Raw genomic sequence first — 16,857 nt, 5'->3', positions numbered from 1 at the left:
CGCGTAACCAACGTAAACATCGGGTAACTAAGATAAGTGGTTACGCGATATTTACCTTGGTTACGAGTGTCCGCAGCTCTCAGGTGGGAGAGAGAGGAAGGGGAGGAAGGGGGAAAGACAGAGATAGAGAGAGAGAGGGTGAGGGAGGGAGGAGGAGAGAGAGACAGATCACGCGAGACTGGTTCTGGGCATGCTCAGTACTTTCTGGGCATGCTCAGTACAAAAGCAGGATCCTGTCTATCAGCACGCCAGCGTTCACCTGCGTTTGCGTGCGTTATAGTCAGGATCCAGCAATTTGCAGTATTTGGACGGAGCTCAAAAACGCTACAAGTAGCGTTTTTGAAACATGTTAAAAAACTGCAAGTCACCGGATCCGCACTATAACGCAGGCAAACGCAGGTGAACGGATGTTAACGCAAGTCCATTGCAAATGCATTGAAATGAAAACGCATTTGCACTGGATCCGCTTGTCCGCTAAAATAACGTTAAGGACGGATGTTAAATAAACGTAGTGTGAAACCAGCCTAATACTGATATAAGATATGGTATGTACTTTTACCAACTTACCTTTTCCATTTTGATGAGAAAAGCATCAACATAGTCTCGTGGATTATTAGGGTCTAACGTCTTCTGATTTATTTTCACCCTACTATCGACATACTTGGAAAGTTTTCCTAGAAGTTTCTTTATGTTCTGATGAGGCCCCGGCAAATAATTCATTATGGATGGAAACAACTCAAATAGCTGAGATTAAAAGAAATAATAAGTAGTAGTAGTGAGTAGATATAATAAGAATACACTGGTACAGCTGAGAAAAATGTCTATTTGTAAGAGGGTTGAAACGTAGTCCACCTCTAGAAATGTAAGGACTCAAAACAGTTGTAGAGATGCCACCATGTTACTTAAAGGGAATCTGTTAGAAGGTTTTCACTAACACATCTGAGAGCAGCATAATGTAGGGGCTAGGACCCTGTGATTCCAGTGTTCAGTCACTTATGCCTATCCATTAGTCAATTCTTAGTTGAAATCATCCCACAAGTATTACCCCTTTTGCCATCTCACCAGGTCACTCATGAAGAGCTTGCCAACGTGCTAGAATTGGCGCATCTAATGGATGTGCTACTTCTGGGGTGGATGCCGATCTGATATTTTTAAAATGGGAAGTGACAAATAACCATAGGCCCTTCTATCTTTATAATACCAGCCGCCAGCTGTCTGCTTTACCCTGTCTGGCAATCAAAAATAGGGCAGAGCCCACGCCTTTTTTCAAATGAATTGTTTAAAAAATCCAGGATGGGATTGCCTTTATTTTTGATAACCAGTCAAGGTAAAGCTGAAAGCTGAGGGTTGCAGTTTGCAGCTGTCTGATTTACCTTTACTGGTTATCTAAATAGGTGGAAGCCTACATCACTTATTTTTCTTTATTGTTCACAGCAGAGTACAGGCATCATCTGCATGCAATAAATCTTATAGATGTGTTTCTAGTAATGAGACATATATAGAAGTATAAAAGAGTAATAAAGTAATCCCAATAGTGGGGAAAAAATAAATACCATATATGTGACAGAATAGTAATACCAGTTAAGACTAATCAGTAAAAACAGACAAGAACGGGGGGCTTCAAAGGCAGAACCAAGAAAGAAGGTGACACTGTCACTGAAACGTGCGTCAGTGCTTAGGCACCACATACTCCTTACCACAGGCTCCTTACAGGTATCTCATATTATTATCTTTTCATTGCATATGTGTGCCTGATAGTGTCAAGGGAGAAATTTAGTTGAAGATAGCTAATGGTATCTTCGTTTAGGATATTCAGAGACCTGTGCTGTATTAGCTGTATATCAGTGCCGATATTAATGAATCAGACAATGATCACGCAAGACGTGTTCTCTTTGAGCCAGCGTAACCAACTGAAACTCGTGTATTGGATGGATTCAATTATACAGAATGCATCATTGACCTTGGGACTAGAACAGGAAGTTTAGGGAGTATTCCACTCCCCAATCTTTCCCAGTATGCTGTAAAATACATCTCTGTTCGTTATACATTCTTTCTGTGTGAAACTACTGATAAGCCCTTTGCTCATCATTAAGAAGACTTTCATTGTTTATACATCTGTTCACTCATCCTTGGTAACCCCTTCATGACTATACAGCTTAAAATCATATTATAAGTCAGTGCAATTGCTATACAGACACACAGATAATTATGCTACTACATCCATATTTTGATTTTTTACATACACATATAATCTTATTATGTTGGAACAAACAAGCTATAGCTCAGGCCACCTCCACAATAGAACCCCACATGGGGTCAGGAGCATGATGGCCATATGATTAGCACATACACTATGAATTGATTTAATTTATATATTCCCCTCTTTTGAATGCTTTTCCTTACATTATGTCTTGCGTTAGGTTTCTGCTTATGTGATAAGCAGAATATTGGTTAATTGACCAGCATATATTATTAGATATTGTTACTGTACTTATATATATCATAGCCTTCTGGACATTTCTTACATCCTCTCTTGTGCAGTGGTCTATTGTTATTGCTTAATTTGCACAAAAAAAATTTCACTTTTTGGTTTTGCACTCAACACTTTTTATCAAATATATATGAAGTCATAAAGTTCTCCATATTGGTTTTCTATATAACTTTGATTTATACTGTATATGTAGACATTTTTTGTCGAGTCCAAGATCTGAACACTCGTTGTTAGTTACGGCACTCAAATGTTACAGCTCGGATTCGCCCATCCCTGGTAAAGTGCATTAAGTAGCTAGAGACATGGTTGATTCAGAAAGAAGCTTGGGGTTTTAATTAGCATGTCCCTGGTAGCATCGTAGAAACTTTAAGCCAGCAAGCACATCACAGAAATCATGTTCTCTCGCTCTGCATCATCCTGCAGTCAAAACCTGTTGATGGATTACATTTAAATGCCAGGACTTTCTCAGCAGGAGAGGTCATATGCATGTAGTTTGCACAGTTACACAGGTAGCTAGCAAGTAGGAGTGAGTAGCACTTGCTTTTAAGGTACACTACCTCAAATCATGAATTGGACACAGAGTGGTTTGTCCAACCAAAAAGAGCACCCTAATTAAAAGAACAAAGTACTTCAAAGCTGAAGGACCTATGGAATTTATTCATGACTTTGAAGATTTTATTGACCAGAAAGCCAGGGATTAGGCGCCACTGAGAGGTTACGAGAAAGTTTGTAAGTAGCGATGAGCGAATATATTCAGCACTGTTCATGACGTTGGCATAGTGGAGTCCTGGTGACCCCTTAACTGCTACCATACCCCCACCCCCAATACTTAGCCCCTTATTGAAATGACCACAGACACATAATTGGATAAAATGGCCACAGCAGCCTTTTATTTAACATAACTTATAATAACATTTATAAAACAGGGGGTTGTGGTCCTCGAAGCTCAAACAATCTGGTGATCACCCAATACTCCAATCCTACCTTCCCCCTCAACCCCATTACTCCCAGCCGCAACCACAAACTCGGGAGCACCAAACAAATATGAGGGGGAAGGGTTAAACCACCAAGCACGGGAACCGACCCCACCAAGCCGATGTTCCCCCATGATCACCAGACCACTCCCCAAACCAGTAATTAACGGGGGGGGGATTCCACCTCCATTGGGACCCCCCAATCCAATTTTCACCAACTTCGAGGACCCCACCGGTTCCAGCCGGGCACTTTACTCGCACAAATATTAATTTATTTGGGGTTTTCGTTATTCGTATTTTGGTATTTGCTTTGTGAGTTTTGAGTCCCTTCCGCCATGTTTGGTGCCTCATTTTCTGCCTTGAAATATTGCCTGCCAATCACAGTAATGCCATAGCCATTTTTGCTACTGACATTACTGTGGTGATTGGCAGGCACAGTGAAAAATAATAAAATGACGTGCAGTCCCCTGCCTATTTGTGATAACCAGTGCAGGTAAAGGAGGCAGCTGGGGACTGGTATTCTCAGGCTGGGAAGGTCCATGGTTATTAGGCACTTCCCAGCCTAAAAATAGCAGACCGCAGCTGCCCCACAATTGGCACATTTTTTAGATGCGCCAATTGTGACGCTTTACCTGGCTCACGCTGATTGCCCTGATATGGTGGCAATAAGGGTAATATATGGGGTTGATGTCAGCCGTGATTAGTCAAAAATCACAGCTGCCATCAAGCCCTATTTTGGTAATGCAGAAGTCTCTATGAGACCCCCCATTACCAACCCTATAAGTAAACAGAAAAAAAACAGAAACACACAAAAATCCTTTTCTTTTAATAGTAATAATAAAAAAAACACACCCTCTTTCACCTCTTTTTATGAATCTGATCCGACGTAATCCACATGATATGCCACGACGATCCCGACTCTGCTAAATCCAGAAGCTGTAGTGATGGAAAGCACGACCAATCACTGCAGCTCCTGGGACACAATGAGAGCAGCAGGGGACCCGGCTGTGAGAAACGGTGACATCAGTCAGGTGACTGGAGTTCACAGCCAGGTTCCCATGGTACCAAGTGTGACCACTGGTGAGCCTGCTGCCGGATTGCCGGACTGCTGGATTGCTGGACATGAGGCACAGCAGTCAGGTCACCGGAGTTCACACTCAGTGGCTCCCCCTCTGCCATTACTGAACTCAGTTGAACACGCCATCAGATTGCTGGACTGATGTGCCTTGTCCCACAATCCAACAGTCCAGTAGTGGGGGAATCCTCGACCAGACAGTTGGACTGTTGGATTTTGGGACATGGCCACACAGTAATCCGGCAGTCAGGTCACCGGAGCTCACACTCTGGGGCTCCTCTGATGCCTTCAGTGAACTCAGTTAACCCTGCTGTCGACAGTCCGGCACCGGGTTCAACTAAGTTCACTGAGAGCAGAGGGGGCACTAGAGGACTAGTTGTCTTGTGCCATGTAGTTCTTCTACTCTGTATGACCTCACCCGCACCACTAATTGGCAGCTTTCTGCCAATGCACAGTCTACATAGAAAGCTGCCAATCAGTGGTGTGGGCAGGGTTATACAAAGAACTGGTAGAGCTGCAGCAGATAAAACAGTAATTGAACCAAAATGACAACATATAGACCGGTCAGTGATACAATGGTGGGATCTGGGTCTCGGTCCTTATATCATGCATTCTTTAAAAACAATTTTGTTGTAGTTATTGATTACTAAATTTGTGAAAGTTCAAAATCTATCTTTGAACTAAAATGATAGTCAAGTCTTTTGTCCATTTAAATTGCCATTAAAGGGATGGTTATAGAGATGACTAGATCTATTCACAGGATTCCGGTCCAGTGTCCAATGTGGTAGCATCTGTCGGCTAGTTGGAAAGCCTGCAAATCCCTTGCTTTCTGTGGGTTTTGAAGATAATAGGTAAGACATTTACAACTTCCCACTTAGTCACCTGGTACTACTGACCTGGACTCTGGTCCTCAGTCCCACCATGAATCAATCTGCTAATCTCTGGTTCTTAGCATTCCAAAAACTATGACTCCAATACAAGATCGAACACCACCCGACAGTCATCAAACGCCAATCATCACTGTCGCTTTCTTACCTGTCCCCAGGATGAGCTGATAGTCGTAAATACTTGATAAATATAAGTCATATTAGTAACCATTTCCTTATCCTCATAGTCATGCCGGTGTCCAAACATCATGGAGAAGATAACGTTGTAAAAGGCTTTGCTGAGATTCAGTCGTGGATCAATAAATGACTCTAGGAAGGATATTAAACAATAGAAAAGTACATTATTTCTAATTATTTATATGCTTCTAGAAAATGTCAAGGGGTTGGTCTCATACATCTGCTGCTCCAGATTTTGTTAATGCTGCAGCAATGACATCGCATCGACAGCTCTGTAGCCAATGACTGAGTTTAGTGAAGGGATGTCAAGATCAAATATACAGAGGGACAAAGTTACAAACTTGGACAGAGTTGTGAGCAACCTAGATGGGGGCCGCAAATAGTCCTCCATACAGAATAATGGACACCACATAGTCCTCCATACAGAATAACGGACACCACATAGTCCTCCATACAGAATAATGGACACCACATAGTCCTCCATACAGAATAATGGGCCCCACATAGCCCTCCATACATAATAATGGACCCCACATAGCCCTCCATACAGAATAATGGACACCACATAGTCCTCCATACTGTATAATGGGCCCCACATAGTCCTCCATACAGAATAGTGTGCCCCACATAGCCCTCTATATAAAATAACAGGCCCAACATAGTCCTTGATAAAGAATAATGGGCCCCACATATTCCTCCATACAGAATAATGGGACTCACATAGCCCTCCATACAGAATAATGAGCCCACATAGCCGTCCATACAGAATAATGGGTCCCACATAGCCCTCCATACAGAATAATGAGCCCACATAGCCCTCCATACAGAATAATGAGCCCACATAGCCCTCCATACAGAATAATGAGCCCACATAGCCCTCCATACAGAATAATGAGCCCACAAAGTCCTCCATACAGAATAATGGGCCCCATATAGTCCTCCATACAGAATAATGGGCCCCACATAGCCCTCCATACAGAATAATGGGCCCCACATAGTCCTCCATACAGAATAATGGGCTCCACATAGTCCTCCATACAGAATAATGGGCCCCACATAGCCCTCCATACAGAATAATGGGCCCCACATAGTCCTCCATACAGAATAATGGGCCCCACATAGTCCTCCATACTGAATAATGGGCCCCACATAGTCCTCCATACTGAATAATGGGTACCACATAGTCTTCCATACTGAATAATGGGCCCCATATTGTCCTCCATACAGAATAATGGCCTCACATAGCCCTCCATACAGAATAACAGGCCATACATATTCCTCCATACAAAATAATGTGTCCCACATAGTCCTCCATACAGAGTAATTGGCCCCACATAGTCCTCAATACAGAAATACAGAATAATGGGCCCCACATAGGCCTCCATACAGAATAATGCAGAATAATGGGCACCACATAGTCCTTGATACAGAATAATGTGCCCCACATAGTCCGCCATACAGAATAATGGGCCCCACGTAGCCCTCCATACAGAATAATGGATACCACATAGCCCTCCATACAGAATAATGGACACCACATAGCCCTCCATACAGAATAATGGGACCCATATAGCCCTCCATACAGAATAATGGCCCCACATAGTCCTTCTTACAGAATAATGGCCCCACATAGTCCTCCATACAGAATAATGGGCCCCACATAGCCCTCCATACAGAATAATGGGCCCCACATAGTCCTTCTTACAGAATAATGCCCCCACATAGCCCTCCATACAGAATAATGGGCCCCACATAGCTCTCCATACAGAATAATGGGCCCCACATAGTCCTCCATACAGAATAATGGCCCCACATAGCCCTCCATACAGAATAATGGGCCCCACATAGTAATCAATACAGAAATACAGAATAATGGACCCCACATAGGCCTCCATACAGATAATGGGCCCCACATAGTCCTCCATACAGAATAATGCAGAATAATGGGCACCACATAGCCCTCCATACAGAATAATGGACACCACATAGCCCTCCATACAGAATAATGGGCCCCATATAGCCCTCCATACAGAATAATGGACCCCACATAGCCCTCCATACAGAATTATGGCCCCACATAGCCCTCCATACAGAATAATGAGCCCCACCTTGTCCTCCATAAAAAATGGGCACCTGACATTGTGGGCCAGAGTCTGACATATGAGGCTTAGTGGCCAGTGACGTCTACATGGCGTGCCTATGTCTACAAAGTACGAGACCTATATGGACCGCGTACTTTGGCCACTCTCTGCTGTGTACAAGATGATGTATTATCACACTCCTATTACAGATTCTCTCGTCTCTGGATATTACAGACTTGGCCCTATCTTGGATCTGTTCATTCCTAGCATACTGAACTTACAGCGTTTCCCACTCTCACACCACTTCCTCATGTCGCCCCCTATCTGTTGGTGTTCCCCAAGGTTCTGTTCTTGAATACATCAACAAGAGAAAAGAATGTGCGAAATAAGTGGGATCACCACAATAGATAAATATACAAAAATATCTTTATTATAGAAAAGGCACAAGTACCAACAACCAATTAAAATCAATTAAAAAAGCAAAACAGCTTATAGGAAACACACATACTAAGAGTGCCAATGGTATGACACCCAAAGAATACCTCACACCCTCGAAGAGCCCCAACCCCACAAACATATAATAATGCAATGATTTCCCCTGAGGAAGCTACACCTTGTTTGTAGCGATACGCGTGGGACCTATACCTCACCCCTCTACTCCTTGCCTGCACCCCTTAGTGTGTCCATCCGTAGGTGGTATTGTATGTGCTATTTTTGCTTCAAATCATGCTTATTGGTGGCGATATTGCTGCACTGCCAACCCACCATGGTATTTACTGGGACTCTGATCTGTTTGATTCATTTTGCATTTTCCATCTGCTCCCTTGGTGGTCCCAGTCTATGGACACTGTGTTTAAAATCATTGCATTATTATATGTTTGTGGGGTTGGGGCTCTTCGAGGGTGTGAGGTATTCTTTGGGTGTCATACCATTGGCACTCTTAGTATGTGTGTTTCCTATAAGCTGTTTTGCTTTTATAATTGATTTTAATTGGTTGTTGGTACTTGTGCCTAATCTATAATAAAGATATTTTTGTATATTTATCTATTGTGGTGATCCCACTTATTTCGCACATTCTTTTCTCTTGTTGATGTATTCCAGTTCCCTAATGTGCTAAGTGGCTTTGATCCCTTTATATTGTTCATTAATCTTTTTTGGTGCCCTCCCCTCCCACTATTTTACAAGGTTCTGTTCTTGGACCCCTCCTCTTTTGCATCTACACCTTCGGCCTGGGACAGCTCATAGAGTCCCACGGCTTCCAGTATCATCTCTATGCTGATGATACGCAGATCTACCTCTCTGAACCTCACTTCTCCTCTCAACTAACCAAAATCCCACAATGTCTGTCTGCTATTTCATCCTTCTTCTATGCCCAATTTCTAAAGCTTAACATGGACAAAACTGAATTCATTATCTTTCCTCCTCCCTCCTCAACAAGCCTACTCATCAAAGTTGATGGCTGCTCACTTTCCCCAGTCTCGCAAGCTCGTTGCCTCGAAATAACCCTTGACTCTGCTCTAACCTTCAAGCCACACATCCAAGCCCTCTTCACCTCATGCCGATTACAACTCAAAAATATCTCCCGGATTTGTACATTCCTTAACAAAGAAATAGCAAAAACACTAGTGAATGCCCTCATTATCTCCCGTCTCGACTACGGCAACTTCCTGCTCTGTAGCCCCCTTTCTAACACTCTTGCATCCCTACAATCTAAGCTACAGCCCGATTAATCCACCTCTCCCCTTGCTATTCCCCAGCCTCTCCACTCTGCCAATCCCTTCATTGGTTTCCCATTGCCCAAAGACTCCAATTCAAAACACTAACCATGACCTACAAACCCATGCACAACCTGTCTCCTCCTTACATCTGTGACCTAGTCTCCCGGTACCTACCTGCACGCAACCTCAGATCCTCACATGATCTCCTTCTCTACTCTCCTTGCATCTCCTCTTCCCACAATCGCATACAAGATTTCTCCTCTCCCATACTCTGGAACGCTCTACCTCAACACATCAGACTCTTAGCTACCATGGAAAGCTTCAAAAGGAAGCTGAAGACCAACCTCTTCCCGACAAGCCTACAACCTGCAATAACCCTCAGACCACTACACGACTGCGCAATCAGCTCTGTCCCCATCTACTGTACTCTCACCCATCCTCTGTTGACTGTGAGCCCTCACGGGCAGGGTCCTCTCTCCTCCTGTACCTGTCTGTGCCTTGTATTGTTCATGATTATTGTACTTGTTTTTATGTATTCCCCTTTTCAACTGTAAAGCGCCATGGAATAAATGATGCTATAATAATAAATAATAATAATATTATCATGCTGGTTATTTTCTTCTTCAAATATTTTTTCACATGTTTTCCTTTCTCTTCATCTTTGCTGGTTTGGGATTTTCTATACTCACGGTTATGTTTTTTTAGAGATTCTACTAAGTGGTTGGTTTCCTCAATAATTAGATCTTCATTGCTCCTTCTACCAAAACCGAAGTCTCGCAGGGTCGAGAGAGAAAAGCGTCTGAGATCCCTCCACCTCTTCATATTGAAAGTAAAAATTAAACCTGTGTTAAAAATTGAAAAGGAACCAATGAAAGAACATAACAATAGAAATAATTTTATCACTATCAGAAAAAAACAAAACAAAACTTTGAAAGTTCCCAATGTGGACTGGTTGTTACTTACCATCGCCCTTGTAGAAGGAATCGAAGGCCGGCATTTCTCCTCTGTTTAAGTATTCATCCCCTTTGTCAAGGTAGATTTCTTTGACGAGCTTGTACCCAGTGACCACCACGATTGGACGGGCGCCCATGTAGACTGTGAACACATCTCCGTACTTTTCACTGAGCTGAAAAGGAGAATGGTGGAACCTTAAGCAACTCTATAAAAATTCCCCAAACCAATTCCCTTCGATTCTCATTACTAGTCTTCCTCCAGCATCTTCCATTCCTGAGTGCAAGTGAGAAATGTTATAACCAAAACATGAGGTTCAAATTCAAGTATCGCCACCTGACGGTCACACGTGTGATCACATATTCCACTAAGGCTTTGTGTCTTTTTCACACTCTAATTTACTAATGTGTCACTGTTCACCTTTAACGTTAGACTAATTTAGATAAGGACAGACGAGACTGATAATCTGCCCTGTTGGGCGGATTCCTAATGAGCCAGTGTGATGGCTTGGCCGGGCCAGGTAGTCACAAATAGGGCCCCGCATTACACCTTTCCCTCACAGGTAACACACAGCCAATCATTTAAAACCTAGTCACCTCCCCTGGGGCTTGATTGACACACCAGGGGGCAGAACCAGGTGGTTGGAAGACGCCCACCTAGGACTTTGAGACAGCCCGGGGCGGACAAGTAAACACAACACTGTCAGAGTTCAAGTTGGAGAGGAGTGTGGGCTGGAGTTGTGTGCAGCTCCAGCAGAGGCGAGAAACCCAAATTGAACAGGTGCCAGGGTAGGAGCCCTGGTGCCTTTGGCTAGGAAGCAGACGGTGGTCTCCGTCTGCAGGAGCCGGGAAGATGGCTCGGTGGAACCAAGGTGGACCGGGGCAGGGTAGTGGCCCACTGGTACCGACCCGGGGAACCGTCTCGGAAACTGGAGCACAAAGGGGGGTACTCAGACCCTGAAGCTAGGTCCAGAAACTACTGGGGACTAGTTCATTAACTGATTTAGGCCAGGACTAGAGGTCCTGTCCCACCCAAAGTCCCGACTGAAGGCAACAGCCCACCGAGGGGGATAAAAGGCCACCGCCATGGCTCAGAGATCCCACGGGACAGCGTCTGCGGGCACAGGGCTCCTTAGGCGATCACAAGCCGGGAGTGGATTCCTGGAGTTGCATGCACAGGCAGTCCACCGTTCTAAAATAGGTGCAGGGGAAAGACAGAGACCACCAGCCGGGTGGGGGAACCAGAACGAGCACGGGGCGGTACACCTGCACTCAAAATGCCAGACCTACATTACAGGGCAGTGTGTGAGGTACGAAGATGTGACCCATAGTAACATCATGACCATTATTAAATAGCCATGAGTCTATGGGTCCTGTTTCCTGTGGAGGCTACAGAAGAGCTGAGTAGGAGGAGGTAAAATGCTGGAGAACTTTCACTACATTCTTCCTTCCATCTCCAGTATGAGCTGCAACATTTTCTGCCAGTCTTGGTGGGGTACTAGTAGTCTGGAAGGATGGAAAAATGGTGCTTCCAGTGGTGGATGGGTTGTGGTATATATCTTGTGCTACCTGGGCGTTATGTTGTGCTGCACTCTGGTATATGTGACGCCCTGGACTATTCGGGTCGTCACAGGGTACTGCACGCTCTTTCTCTCTAGTGCAGGACTCAACCCCCATAGTTCTGGGTCCCAATCCTGCAATACTGCCACCATTAGCATTCACAAATCCTAGCCACACCTCGCATCACACCCTGTCAGGCAAACCAGTGGGCTGCTTTCACACATCAGTTTTTTTTGCATCAGGCACAATCCGGCTCAAAAACCTATGCAACGGATGCGGCGAAAAAAACAGATCCGTTGCATATGTTTTTCCATGCGGCCCGTCCGTTTTTTGATGGATCCGGTTTGATACTGAGCATGCGCAGTTCAAAAAACCGCATCCGGCGGCTGGATGCGGTTTTTGCCGCAGGATGCCACATCCAGCATCCATAGGCTTGCATTATATATCACGCCGCATCGCGCCGGCTGCGGGGCTGGACCGGATGGTACCGGTGTACTCACAGTCTAGATTAAAGTCACACAGAGTCCAGATAGTAAACCAACTGTCGGCAACCGGTAGCCTCTGGAGGAGTGTGCTCGGGTCCCGCACACAAGTAGTCAGCCATATGCCCTTCCTCCTGCACTTTCTCTCTGTCTCTCGTGTCTGGACTAGTCCACTTGAAATGGCCTCCGGACCGGATTCCCTCTCTTGGCACCGGCGGGCTACAACCCTGCCCCGGTCTACCTCAGGTTCTCCGGGTCCGAATCTCCGTCACCTGTGGCCCTCACTGTCATCTGCCACCTAATCAGCTCAGCTAGTCCAGTCGTCCGGTGGTCCGGGGCTCCAACCCCGACTACCACCCTCTTCAGGGAGCTCCAAGTCTCGCCTGTCAGCTCTCCACTTACTACAGCTCAAACTGAAACTAAACTCTTCTCTGTCACTTCCTAAGCTCTTCTCCTCAATCCCTCCCATTGTCCTGGGGAGGGTGACTAGGGCCTGATTGGCTGGTGTGTATCTGTGTGGGGACTGTGTTGGTGCCAAGGAGGAAGATGGCCTTCACTTTGGTGGATTTGTGCAGGCTCTGTAACAACCTGGTTTTGTGGAAGTGTCCTGGTGTGCTAGTGTGTGTGTGCTGACTGGCATAGTCATATAGGACCTGAGCTGTTACCTTGTTTTTGTGACACCTGGTTACCGCAGGGGCGTCACGTGATGTCCCATACAGGAGGGATGAGTGATGAAGAGCAGCTACTGTATAACTCAATTACAAGTGTTCTGAAGATACTACACATGTACTGGACACCTTAACTTTATAGTGTATGAGTGTGGGGACAGTAGAAAAAAATGAATCTCCCTGGAGCACCCATGTAACTCATCTTCAAATACATTAACCCAGGAGGAAAAGTAAAGAAGGACACTTTTGTATAATGAAAAACTGAAAGCTACTGTTAATTTAAAGCTAAAATAAAAGGTTATTTCCTAGCTCATGGGAGTCTATTAATAAGTAAATAGATCACAAGGTATTGATGGGAGGTGTGGCTAGACAAAATTTCCTGCAGAGAAATATGCAGTAAAATTCCTACATGTGCTGCTAGGGGGAGCACAAGAGCTCACAACATTAATATTTATACAGCACCCATAGAAGTTACTAGAAGCTGCACAAATGGGCGAGTGGCAAACTCCCCCTAGTGATGGATACAGGAAAACGGAATTCTATCCCAGTCAATAGAGATAGATAGATAGATAGATAGATAGATAGATAGATAGATAGATAGATAGATAGATAGATAGAGGGATAGATAGATAGATAGATAGATAGATATGGATGGACAGACGGATGGATAGAGAGATGGTTGGATGGATGGATGGATGGATGGAGACAGGTAGACAGATAGATATAGATCGAGGGATGGGTGGAGAGAGAGATGGATGGATGGGTGGAGAGCTAGACAGAGAGAGATAGAGATGGATGGATAGATGAATGGATGAATGGATGGACGGATGGACGAACGTACAGACTGGTGGATAGAGAGAGATGGATGGATGGAGAAATGGAGAGAAAGAGAGATATAGAGATGGATGGATTGATGGAGAGATAGACAGGTAGATAGATAGATAGATAGAGATCGAGGGATGGATGGAGATAGAGATGGATGGATGGGTGGCTGGATGGATGGAGAGATAGACAGGCAGACAGACAGAGACAGATGGATGGATGGATGGATGGATGGACGGACGAACAGACTGGTGGATAGAGAGAGATGGATGGATGGAGAGATGGAGAGAGAGATATAGAGATGGATGGACGGAAGGATTGATGGAGAGATAGGTAGAGAGGTAGACAGATAGATAGATATAGATCGAGGGATGGGTGGAGAGAGAGTTGGATGGATGGATGGATGGATGAAGAGAGACAGGTAGACAGATAGATTGATAGATAGATATAGATCGAGGGATGGGTGGAGAGAGAGATGGATGGATGGGTGGATGGATGGAGAGATAGACAGGTAGACAGACAGATAGAGACAGATGGATGGATGGACGGACGGACGAACAGACGGGTGGATAGAGAGAGATGGATGGATGGAGAAATGGAGAGATGGATGGATTGATGGAGAGATAGACAGGTAGATAGATAGATAGATAGATAGATAGAGATCGAGGGATGGATGGAGATAGAGATGGATGGATGGGTGGAGAGCTGGACAGAGAGAGATAGAGATGGATGGATGGCTGGATGGATGGAGAGATAGACAGGCAGACAGACAGAGACAGATGGATGGATGGATGGACGGACGGACGGACGAACAGACTGGTGGATAGAGAGAGATGGATGGACGGAGAGAGAGAGATATAGAGATGGATGGACGGAAGGATTGATGGAGAGATAGATAGGTAGAGAGGTAGACAGATAGATAGATATAGATCGAGGGATGGGTGGAGGGGGAGATGGATGGATGGATGGATGGATGGGTGGAAAGCTAGACAGAGAGAGAGAGAGAGATAGATAGATGGATGGATGGATGGATGGAGAGATAGACAGGTAGACAGACAGATAGAGACAGATGAATGGACGAACAGACTGGTGGATAGAGAGAGATGGATAGAGAGAGAGATATAGAGATGGATGGATGGATTGATGGAGAGATAGACAGGTAGATAGATACGGTAGATAGAGAGAGAGATGGATTGATGGTGAGAGAGCGAGGGATAATGGATAGAGCAATAGATATCACTATAGAAATGTATGTATGCATGGATATACTGTATTTATATAATGTGTGGGTTCCTTGATCTGGTAACATAAAAGTATCACGTCATTCTCCAGGTGCCATTATGGTATTTAGCAATTTGGGTTACTGTCCAGAAGACAACTATGATTCATTATATCAATGTAATTAGCTAAATATCAGCAATTATTATGAGGAAAAGGTAATTAGTATCTCATTAAGCTGTAATGCAATTATTTCTTCCTTGTTTATAAATCTACGTTCCCAGCTTTTATATTCAGTGGATACCGGTAATAATCTTCTGTGGCGCCGCTGCCCCCTAAAACCTCGGAGCCACTGACCTTCATTAGAGAATTCACCGCATCCGCTCCCACATCCAGGGCATTGCCCAGCAATGGCAGAGGCGTTGGCCCGGGGGGCAATTTTCCACGACTCCAAAAAGTTTTTAAACTCGAAAATAAGATGATGCATGAGACAAACAAAGCGAGAATAAGCGTCAGATCCTGAAATAAATCCATTCTTCATAGAAAAAACCCAAATGGTGGCAGCGTCATTGGTTATCCTTTATATATCCCAACGACTGGGACGCAGACCAAGTAGGCGGAGGCCGGCAATCATTGACAGCAAACACTGGGTAGGCTGATAGTGGAACGTTGAAATGATGAAGAATATTACATTTGTTTGTCTTTATTCAAAGGTTAAACACTTTCTACTAATGTAAAAAAGAGGGTGAAAAAAAAATCAATGAAATCAGCAAAATGCATCAATCTCCTATTTCCCCAACAAGTGTCTATAGTAAAGGAATAGCAAACATACAAAATACATAATAAATTGAAAATATTCCTGCAATTCCATCCTTAATTTGCTGTTTTTCTCTCTTATTCTGCCCCATATGACAATTAAAAGTGATAAATATATCTGATAACAAGATCTTTGTGTCTCAGTACATTCAAGACCTCAAAACTGTTTCCCAGTCAGTGTAGGGTTAATTGTATAGAAACACAATTTGCCAAAGGCAACAAGCAGAAACCAAACTAAAGACTAATTATACAATATAACTTTTAATCTATAATTTAATAACCAAAAAGACCTAAATCCTGAAAAACATTAATCATTTTATTATGTTGCCAATTTGATCTGTAGTAGAGAGCGTCTCAGAGACTAGAATTCAATTCGTATATGGCCGCGGACCTTAAATGTATCACTTAATGTTTGTATCACATCCTCATATTTATTTTAATCCTACTCTGCATCTGCTTATGTAAAAGATTCAGCTACTAGCATCCCCAACATGTTTCGCCGTGATTGGCTTCATCAGGGAATTGAGGCCATCATAGATTAAGGGAAATATGAAGGTGGGTAGGAAGTCATACATACATTTATGGTCCACCGCCAAATAGAATCACTTCCTATCCACCCCCATATTTCCTTTAATCCTGCCCTGCATCTACTTATTTAAAAGATTCAGCTACTAGCATCCCCAACATGTTTCACTATGACTGACTTCATCAGGGGATTGAGGCTATCATAGATTAAGGAAAAACTGAAGGTGGATGGTCCGCAGTCATATAGAATCACTTCTTATTCCCCCTCATATTTCCTTTAATCCTACCCTGCATCTGTTAGCCTCCCTGACATGTTTCACCATGACTGACTTCATTAAAGGATTGAGGCTATCATAGATTAAGGGGAAAATGAAAATGGATAGGAAGTGATATATACATTTATGGTCCGCAGT

General features: G+C 44.0%; 1 protein-coding gene across 2 annotated transcripts in view; it reads right to left on the bottom strand.

Moving 5' to 3' along the window:
• LOC142251070 (cytochrome P450 2A5-like) overlaps positions 1 to 15,637 on the bottom strand; it is a 41,389-nt gene extending 25,752 nt beyond the window's left edge. For both annotated transcript variants that reach the window (XM_075323574.1, XM_075323575.1), the window contains exons 1-5: positions 15,461 to 15,637; positions 10,367 to 10,529; positions 10,093 to 10,245; positions 5,576 to 5,736; positions 568 to 744 (exon numbers count right to left, since the gene is read on the bottom strand). In XM_075323574.1, the coding sequence (XP_075179689.1) occupies positions 568 to 744; positions 5,576 to 5,736; positions 10,093 to 10,245; positions 10,367 to 10,529; positions 15,461 to 15,637 (831 nt within the window). The remainder of the gene's footprint in view (positions 1 to 567; positions 745 to 5,575; positions 5,737 to 10,092; positions 10,246 to 10,366; positions 10,530 to 15,460) is intronic.
• Between the last annotated feature and the right edge of the window lie 1,220 nt (positions 15,638 to 16,857).

This window comes from Anomaloglossus baeobatrachus, chromosome 9 (genome assembly GCF_048569485.1).
Source record: "Anomaloglossus baeobatrachus isolate aAnoBae1 chromosome 9, aAnoBae1.hap1, whole genome shotgun sequence".
In the NCBI taxonomy this organism is placed as follows: Eukaryota; Metazoa; Chordata; class Amphibia; order Anura; family Aromobatidae; genus Anomaloglossus; species Anomaloglossus baeobatrachus.
Note: the sequence above shows the minus strand (reverse complement) of the source record. Positions and strands in the feature narration are given on the sequence as shown.